The 10,332-nt window shown below is 42.9% G+C and overlaps 1 protein-coding gene across 1 annotated transcript; it reads left to right on the plus strand.

Annotated features, from left to right (window-relative positions):
- The first annotated feature begins 403 nt into the window (after positions 1 to 403).
- On the plus strand, positions 404 to 9,698 carry LOC105932296 (protein Wnt-7a). Its single transcript, XM_036139242.1, has 4 exons — positions 404 to 873; positions 1,251 to 1,477; positions 4,490 to 4,761; positions 8,052 to 9,698. The coding sequence occupies exons 1-4, from the start codon at positions 665 to 667 to the stop codon at positions 8,532 to 8,534; spliced, it is 1,191 nt and encodes a 396-aa protein (XP_035995135.1). The 5' UTR covers positions 404 to 664; the 3' UTR covers positions 8,535 to 9,698.
- Positions 9,699 to 10,332: the final 634 nt, after the last annotated feature.

Genomic DNA, 10,332 nt, shown 5'->3' on the forward strand with positions numbered 1-10,332 from the left:
AATCAGTTTCTGATAAAAAAAAAAGACTATTTTACAACCTCCGCGCCAGAAGAGTAAACAGCGAAGGTTGTTATCCGGTGTGAGTCTGTGCTTGAAGATCAGATTCAGTAATTAAAGCGGTAATCATTCTTGGCTTTTGCTCTGTGCTTCTTGGCAAGCGTGGAAACATTTTGTTTGCTGCGGTGTAACGAGCACATGCGCACGACACCCCTTGACTCACATAATAAACCAAATTAATTGCAGTCCCAATCAGTCAAGGTGAATTCTCAGCAGAGGAGTGTGCAAAAGTGCAAAAAAACAAAACAAAAAAAAAAAACCAAAAACGTAAGAGACAGAGTGAGAGACAGTGTGTGTGTGTGTTGAGATTCAGCCCTGGCGGGATTCTTCAGCAGGGCCCCTTGTCTCCTGTGAACACGCCCCAGATAGATGAGGCAGATATATAGCCAAGACCTGCGGGTAGCAGAGGAACTGTGAGAAAGAGATAATCGCACTTGCTCTCTCTCTCTCTCTCTCTCTCTCTCTCTCTCTCTCTCTCCCCCTCAAGGGTTACCTGTGACACCCTCGCAATGACAAGAGGGCCAAGCCAGAGGGGGCCTCGTCAGGGGAGTTTGGATGTTGTCCCGCTCGGTTTGTAAAAAAGTCCCCGGGGCTTCTTCTGTTTTTGATGCTTTTCGTGCTTTTGGACTTCCCCCTGGAGTTACCTGAGCCGTGGTCGAGCGGAGAAACAGGAGCGAGGCGCGTTATTAAAAAAAAAAAAAATCACCTCTGCAGATCCGTGCATGAAACTGAAAGCTGGGCCGCGATGAGCCGGAGAACACGACGCTGGATTTTACGAGTTTTGCTTTGTTTAGGGATTGTTTACCTCAAAATTGGGTGAGGAGTGTTTTTTTTTTTTTTCATTTCTGATAAGCACCCGTGGGAGGAATGCAATGCTCAGAAAGATGTGGCTTTGATAGGAATTAATGGCAGATTTCAAGGTGTGAGTCTCTCCAAAAACATCTAGGTCCTGAACAGGTATAGCTGACTTAAAGAATGCCTATGGGACATTATAGAAGCGTTTTTTTTATTTCACAATAGCCTGCATGTAAATTATGCAAAACATTTTGCAATCATATATAGATAAAATCTGAATCAGCTCAAATAATAGATTATTGGCCTGTTTCATAGGGTATGTTGACATTATGAGTATTAAATAATTTGAGCAGACTACCTTCTATCCATTTTTTAAAAAATATTATTATTATTCGCAGTGGCTTTTCGTCGGTGGTGGCCCTTGGTGCGAGCATAATCTGTAACAAGATCCCTGGTTTGGCTCCCAGACAACGGATTATCTGCCAGAGTCGCCCCGATGCCATTATCGTCATCGGAGAGGGAGCCCAAATGGGCATCAACGAGTGTCAGTTTCAGTTCAAAAACGGGCGCTGGAACTGCTCTGCGCTTGGAGAGAGGACCGTCTTCGGAAAAGAGTTGAAAGTGGGTATGTTGCTGTCTGTTGATTGTTATATATATATATTTCTATATATATTACAAAAACCATAAACTTGTTGTAAAAGATGATGGTGAGCTCGCTTCAGGGGTTAATTTGTGATGAATCCCATCCTTTACCTTTTGGCTCTGTTAGGACTTCCATTATAAAAAAAACGATCAATATTTGCAAAAGACAAACGTGAACTTTAAAATCTGGGCTCATAAAAATGACGAATGGCTCGTTCCCTTGATAAAAAAAACCAGAAACTGTTTGTGCTTGACAGACGTCATGTTCCATTTACCTTATAGGTGGTGTTTCTGATGGGCAGTCAGAAATGTTGCACTACTAACTTCACTTATAACAAATAACAGTTGCACCTGTGAGCATCCCTTAAGGAGCAAGTGTCGTTTACACCAGGCCTAGATTTCCCCCGTACTTTTCTCTTTTCGAACACGTATAAAGGGTATTTTGAAGCCAGTATTAGAACAAAGCTCTTCTGAACGTTGGCAGCCTTTCCTTTCATCCAGCCAGAGTCTCTTGAGGCACATTTTCGCCGGCCTTTTATCCTGGCTGGTGATGGGTGCCGTGGCTCTCACTGTAAGGATGTAGAGCTTACCACGGGTATAAATTACAGCGAGCAACAGCTCGGAGGAAAGCAAGCGCTAAATAAGAGATAGAAATGAGTCCGAGTCAGTGTTCCTGCCGCTGAAAATGGATGAACTCCACGGGGATGGGGGACATTACAGCTGAGAGTTTTGTCACTTTCAAGGAAACCCTTTCAAGGAAACAGCAAGGGAAGAGGAATCGGCTCAGTTTCATCAGAGGCGTTTTTTGTGAAACCGTTTTAGAAAGTACTGCGATATTTTTTTTTAGATAGTTTCTTCCTCCTACCTCAGATGAATATATTTGCATAAAACAATCTCACAAATACTCCTAAGCACAATAGCTGGCAGCTTGGACCAGCTGTTTGAGGCATTGCTGCCTTCTGCTGCTGCTGCAAAAAAAGGATTATCTCTGTATTCTTTTGAATTGAAAACGTTGCTGTTTGACAGCCTGCTTTATGAATGAAGGGATTTTTTTTTTTAGCCAATCGTTTTTTTTTTTTTTTTACTTTCCTCCAAGTCCATAGCCTGGACAGCCATACCAAATAGATTGGTTTCACTGGTCAGATTAGCATAGAGAGTGAATGGTTTCAAATCAATGGCATTGTTGATGTCCAGACTAAAGGGGAGCTGAGCTGCTCCCAGTTGTCCTTCAAGCAAAGGGAGGGATCAGCAAAGTGACATAATGGCGGCACACCTTCTAGACTCAACGTATTTTCTGGCCTAAAATGAAAATCCATTCAGTTATTCTAAAGGTTTTGGTCTGTTTTTTTTTTTTTTTTTTTTGCACCTAAACTTTTGGGCTTTTAAATAGAAGCTTATAGTGCAGGACGTTTTGCACCGACCAGGTGTCGGTCTACTGTAAAAGAAATGCAGTTATATATGACTCCACACATAGCATCTACTAGCAGGAGGTCACATAGAGGGATTTCAATTTAATCAGTGGTTGCAATCTGGCCTATTTCATGAGGACCAACTGGTAAAAATAGGGATCGAAACATAATAAATAGAAATAGGGTGTCAAACGAGGCGTTCATAACTGCAGGCCTCCGCACAAATAAGCGGCTATAGACAATGGATGAGTGGATGGATGAAATCAGAATTGATTTCTTAATCATAATTGAATGCTTAATTACAACAACAACAAAAAATATGTCTATACCGTTGGTTGAAGTACATGGGTATTAAATGGTTTATATGGAGGTACAAAATGGAGGTAGGAAAGGATGAAATGGGAATGCGTAGGTAAAATACGGGGGCAGGAACTGGTTAAGGAGTGAAATGAACTGGAGCCAACTCTAAGCTGTCTTAGATCAGACGTTCGTGATTGATATAGTAAACGACCACTCCTCCTTGAACCTGCGCGGGCCTCGGATGTTTGAACCGTTCATCTCTCATTATGAAGTCATATAGCCTTCATTCCGTCTTTTGCACTGCAGTCTGCACGGACACGCCCTCTTCTTTGGCTCGGCGCCCACGAAGTCTATAAAATGTCCACATAATTGATGCCTCAATATTAGTTTTTTTTTTTTTCTTTTCCTTTCCTTTCTTTCAATGGCAAGGGCACACATCCAAGATGTTTATCAGACACATGGCAGCTTTACATAGCAAAACGGTGTGGCCGCAGGAAGCACAAAGAATGTATGATGTTTGTTTAGAGCAAACAGCGACAAGAGGAGTTTATTTGCACGTAGATATGACGGATGTCGTAATCGGCAGTTTCCTGTTTGCATTTTGATATATCCCAGATTGGAAAATTAAAAGTAAATCACTCTTCTTGCTTATTGTGTTTACCAATAAAACACTTTTATTCCGTCGCGGGGATGTTTCGACATGGTTCTGATTATGAGAAAGGATTGTAATATTCTTTGAGAGCGTAATTAACTTTCTCTCGGCTCATTAGTGGGATATTGAAACTTTTTTTTTTTTTGCCGGCTCTGCCCAGGTTACTCCTGTCGGACTCTCTGTCAAACCTTTACTTATTTTGCCAATATTTCCGTATGTGTAAATGATTTGTTCGCTGGAATTGGGGACAGATAACAGCAGAGGGAAGATTCTGATATCCCCGCCTTACGAGTGTACACACAATGTAACAGCTTCCAAATGGATCAATAGCCGTTCCTTGCCGACAACCCTCTTATTCATACAGCTCTGTTGACAATACCGCTAGCAGACATTTTGGTTCATGGGCAGGATAGTTTCCAGGTCGGGTTTCAAAACACTGCAGCTCTTGAGCGACATGTCAGCAAGACTGTGATGTAAGCACACAGCCGGTTAATGATTGACCCCCCCCCCAACTTTTCCCCATTTATTCTATCCACTTCAACTGAAGGATATACACCATTCATTTCAATACTTCACTATATCTAAGTGCATCCTGTCCACATATTATTGATCACCTTCTTATCTACTCCCCTAGGTAGCAAAGAGGCTGCGTTCACCTACGCGATCATTGCGGCAGGGGTGGCCCACGCCATCACGGCCGCCTGCACACAAGGCAACCTGAGCGACTGCAGCTGTGACAAGGAGAAGCAGGGTTTCTACAGCAAAGGACAAGGATGGAAGTGGGGAGGCTGCTCGGCCGATATCCGATACGGACTGGGCTTCTCCAAAGTTTTCATCGACGCTCGGGAAGTCAAGCAGAACGCAAGGACGCTAATGAACCTCCACAATAATGAGGTGGGACGCAAGGTAAGGAGCGAGAAGGTGTTCTCTATCCAACTTTTAAGGGAAAGACGGGCTCTCACGCCTAAATTCAGAACAGGACCGTTTGCAGATTATCACGGATGTTTTTGCAAAACCGAGATTTTCCGCTCCGTGTAGCAACTCCTGCCGACACTTCGAGGTTTTGGCAGGAAGAACGGACATTTTTTTTTTTTGGAATATTTTTTTAAAAGTGGAGTTTTTGAAAGAGTCTTGTGTGGTGTATAGCTGAGGGCTTGATTTAAAAAAAATGACTGAAGTGTGAGAAACCACCAAAACAGTGTCCTGATTCTGTTTGCTTTAAACACCAAAAGTTAGCTGAAGAACCTAATAACTGTGAGCAAAGGCTGTCAACAAAAACTTTCTACAGCTGTTTTCAGGGAATCTATAGCCTGGCACTGCTTTAGCCATGCTCTGAATCTTCTTTGTAATTTTTCTGTAGTTAATGTTGATGATTTTCTCGCCCCCGTCCTGGCTTTGCATGCGTTACAGCATTTTTGATTGATCCAACTGTGTAAGAATGGAGGGGAAATGCTCGTTAAAAAAAAAAATCAGGTAGTATAAACTGATTTTTTTTGGCTGGATAAACTGAGATTTGTTTAAAAAAAAAGTGCTTTTCAAAGTGAAGATTTATGTGAGATCTGGATGTCAGAAGAGAATATGGAGATCCACTTTGCCATTTTTCACCTTCTGTGTTAGAAAGTGGTTCCACAATATTGGAACTACTTTTATATTGGTAATATTCCACATTTGTTTTGATTTCTTCTGGCTTTGTTCCCAGTTAAACTTGAAATGGAAGTTGAAGATAAGGTTTACATAGAGGCGGGGGTCAACAGTGCCAAAGTAAAGCCAAGCTACAATTCTTTTGGGGGAATCTTTGGCCAAGCCGCATTTTAGCCACGGATTTCTTCTACTTTTGAAGTTTTATGCGGTTATTATCAGCAGTATCACTACCTGCTGGTATTAACGCTTTCTGCATCTACTGAGGGCGTGGAAGCACATTTGGTTAAAAAGAAAAAGGCTGGAAAAATTTTCATTTTCGACATAATATCTGGAAAATTTGTGTTTTTTAAAAATGCATTCCAAATGAGAGATTTCTTTAAAAACTATATTTCGTCTCTATGCCTAGAGTAGATATCTGGAGATCTTTGGAAAGAATGACACAAAGGCCCACGATGCGGATGTCACCTGTTGCTTTTGGCGTTTCACACCACAACAGTGAAGCCATTCTGAGGCTATAATACACATCTGTCCCACTTTGTATTAATTCTGTTTCCATTAAACCGCAAACGTAAACGGAAGAAGTTAAATACTGAAAGGACAAAAGGGTAAACAGCGTCCTACTATGCATTAACCACATAACAATTCTTTCCTCTTGTTATGCAGTTAATGTCGAGGTCATTATCATCACCTGCCTGTGCAGTGGACGTTTTATGGCACCTTTGACCGGAGTTCCGCTGCCAATGTGGACACAGCGGAACATTATAGGTTTTAAATAGTATTTCTGTAGTCGTGTTGCTGAAGCTGTTAAGTTTCAGGCTGATCTTAGGAAGTGCTAACTGTCTCTATTATTTCTTGGCTTGACAAAGAACCGTGGAGAAGGGGCCCGAGCTTAAACAAGAAGCAGAATAAAGAGCTGCTTTTAGGGGAAGAACTGTCTAAGTGGCAGGGTTTGATTACAGCCCAGATCCATGCGCCGAAAACAGACTGACACTGTACGAAAAGGCATTAACTCTGTCTGCCCCCCCATGTTTTACACGGCCAGGACAGTCTTCAGTTACAGTTATGACAATCTGCAACCAACAGTCCCACTAATCTTACAAACCCACATCAGTTGAAATGTGTTTGCACACGCACCTTGGGGGTGTTTACGTTTTAGCTTGATTGTCACTGCTGATGGATCTGTTTTTGTTTTAAAGGACTGCAGTTGCTTAAAACAGATAAACTCTATATTTATATTAAGTGCCGTTTGCAAGACTCCTGTATCTTGATCAAGAGTCCGACTTAAGTTGAAAACTTCATTATAAACTATAAAGCAAGTCACGTTTTATCTCGGAAAAATAAGATGTAATCACCCTTTATTCACGCCGGAAAGCATCAAAGCGACAAAACGTTGAGGATTACGCCATAAAAACATGAGGAGGAAGAAGACTAATTTGATAAAATGCCATCGCCTGATTGTTTTCACTTGCGTGTTTTTCCTGCATGCATGGGTGCAAAGCGCTGCAGAGCGACAAAGAGACTCCGGCGGGTCTGAAAGTTAGACCAAGTCGAGTAATGTGCCAAAGTCAGGGCTAGAGGCAGCACTGACCGGAGTTAACAGATACCCTCTCTCACACTGCCTCTGCCAAAACAACCTAATTCTCACCACCGACACGTCCGAAGCAGCGGCTGAAAAGTCTCCTCACGCCTCCTTGTATAAAGCAGATCACTCTCTGATGCGTGCTTCTGCACCTTGAATTCAAATTGGCTTATCTGGAAAGCTAAATTGCCTCCCAGGGAAAAGATTGCACTTGTGAATTCAGTCTCCGAAACCGCTTCTCTTATTCCCCTTTCGTTCTGCTAATAAATAGAGCCTCTGTTTTGATACCCTCCACCCACCACCCCGCCGACTCCTTTTATTTATGCTAATCAAAAGCAGCGACGGCGAGCAGGAGCAGCGTTCAACGGCTCCCCGGCGGAAGATGTGCGGACAATAGCTGTCACAAGTGTTGGTTACAGGACAACTGATGGTTGAAGGAGTTGAAGCCGAGGTTTTTTTTTACGAAGGGGTTCACACAGGAAGAAGTTCCCGTTCGCACGTTTGGGTTTAGCGTTAACTGTTGCAGCTTTCTTTGCCAAATCGCATTGCCGAACACGCAGCGTTTCAGGAAGAAAGGGTAATTGCGATTGACCTTGCAGCTACAGAAAGCTGCAGTGGCACTTCTCATTGTCATCGGCTCGGGCTTTAGCTGTAATCCTAGTCACTCGGCGCCTTGTACAGTCACTCTTGACTTTTGTGGCTTGTGTGTGGTAACTACATACACGGGGCCTGAAATCTGATACATTATTTTGGCTTTTGAGTATACGCTATCACGCGGCCGTGTGGTGGGGCTGTACTTAATCCCCCGGCCATTGTACATTTCTTAATCACAACGTTGAATCAGTCTCTTCAGTTGCGTTGTGGCCATGAAGACATTAAGCTTGACTTTAAACCATGGACATTGGATTGGAATAAAGTGGAATTGGTTAAAGGGTGTTTCACCTTGTTTTTTTTTATTTATTTTCTCTGCGTCTAGGTTCTGGAGAAGAACATGCGGCTGGAATGCAAGTGTCACGGCGTCTCGGGCTCCTGCACGACCAAAACCTGCTGGACCACGCTCCCCAAGTTCCGCGAGCTCGGCTACATTCTCAAGGAGAAATATGCCCACGCCGTGCACGTGGAAGCGGTCAAAGCGAGCCGCAACAAGCGTCCGAAGTTCCTGAAAATCAAGAAGCCGTACTCCTACCGGAAGCCGCTGGACACGGACCTGGTGTACATAGACAGGTCGCCGAACTACTGCGAGGCGGACCCGGTGACGGGGAGCCTGGGGACGCAGGGGAGGGTGTGCAACAAGACGATGATGCAGCACATCAGCGGCTGCGACCTGATGTGCTGCGGCCGGGGATACAACACACACCAGTACTCCCGGGTTTGGCAGTGCAACTGCAAGTTCCTGTGGTGCTGCTATGTTAAATGCAACACCTGCAGCGAGAGGACAGAGGTGTACACATGCAAATGAGGATATTTATTGGAGGGTGTGTGTCTGTGTGCGTGTGTGAGGATGTTGTGAGTGCGTTTTGTATTTTTCATGGACAGTTTTGTGGTTAAAGCCTGCAGTCTGCAGTCTTTTCTCGAGCGACGAACGACTACTGTGCTGCGCGTGCAGCAAGCTGAAGATGGGGCAACACGGTTGTTTTGCACAAGAAGCGCTTCACCCTTCTTCTTGGTCTCTTTGTTGGGACACAGTACCACGGCGATCTGGGAAAACACTGGTAATGGAAAACTGCAACGCGGAAATCCCGGGACAGAGAGGGACGACGGTTCTAGTCGGTGAAGCAAAGCTCCTAATAAGACTTTAAGCTAAATGGACATGTACTGACATCTTCTCCGTTTGGACTTTTTACGAGATGCAAATGAATCGAGGCGGGTGAGACGCTGGGCAGGACGCCGCTGCTGCAGTTCTCACGGCCCTGTGCACAGACGAAATTAGAGATAGCCTTTTGAAATATTTAACATGCTGTATTTAGAGAATAAGACTTATTAATATTAATTTATTCTATAAAAAAAAAAAACTACTGATTTTGTCCAATGTGGATCAAAAAAAATAACTAAATGTCAACAGTTTCTTCTAGTTTGTTGAAGCAATCAAACACGTGCACAGTTAACACACTGGATTTGAGTCACATTGTAGCATAATGTCGTTCCAACGGGAACCATTGTAGGCTGCTCACATTGACCTATCTACCTTTTTTTGTGTGTTTTTCTTCCTTCTGTTGCTGCTAGTCTAGAAAATCCCACTTGTTGAGGTAGAGGTCCGTATGCTGTACTCACTGTCTCCACTCCAGCCTGGTCCTACTGGACCTGATGTGCTCATCCAAAACATGGGCACATTTTGGTAAATGATAGTTAATAGAGAATATATTTGTAAAGGCCTATTTTTATATGAATGTTTTATTTATATCATATTGTTCCTACTCATTGTCACGTGTGGACATTGAGATCTGTCTATAAACCCCATGTGAAAAGCTGATATATGACAGTTGGCCCAAGATGTCACTGCCATCGCTTGCTGTATATTGTGCGAGACAGAGGCTGTCTGTATCTGTCTGTGTTCAAACCTTTTGTTTACTGCATTTCACGACTACTACTGATGGAATACAGGAACAGAGCTACGCTAACGAGACCATATTTTCATTATTGACTCCTCACACATCACCATCACCAAAAACTAGAGCTGCACTGAGAAAACAACAGGGAATGACCTGGAATTGGGATGATTTTGCACTCGATTGTCTCTGATCAGTGATTGTTGGAAGCCAAAAATCCTATATTATTTTTCCAGCTGTACATTTCTGCGACAAGACCATGCTGACAACAGCACGCTTTGGTGTTGAAATTCTTACTGAGGGAAGTCTCAGTTAGCGATTTTCAGCATCGATGGGCGGTTTAAAAACAAATTCAGAGAAAAAAAAGGCTTTTGAAGCTTTAATTATAAAGGCAGATTGAGGAATCTGATTGTATTCCAGCAAAGATTCTCAATTTTATCACTTTTGAAGGGTCCATTTCTGTTTGTCATGAGAAATATCGAATTAGGAAATGTTATAAAATCTTTTGGAAATCTCACGGTTTATGGCAGGGTCTCTATACTAAATATCAACTTAATAATGCTAACCCCGTTAAGTGCGCTGACGACGCGAATCGCTAAATTAACATGCTAAACACCGTATACATTGTCTACTTTGTAACCATTTAGTCTTTTTTTTTTTAAATTGGGGAAGTCCTGTTCAACTGCCGAAGCAGTATAACATAGATTCTCT

This window comes from Fundulus heteroclitus, chromosome 1 (assembly GCF_011125445.2).
Source record: "Fundulus heteroclitus isolate FHET01 chromosome 1, MU-UCD_Fhet_4.1, whole genome shotgun sequence".
In the NCBI taxonomy this organism is placed as follows: domain Eukaryota; kingdom Metazoa; phylum Chordata; class Actinopteri; order Cyprinodontiformes; family Fundulidae; genus Fundulus; species Fundulus heteroclitus.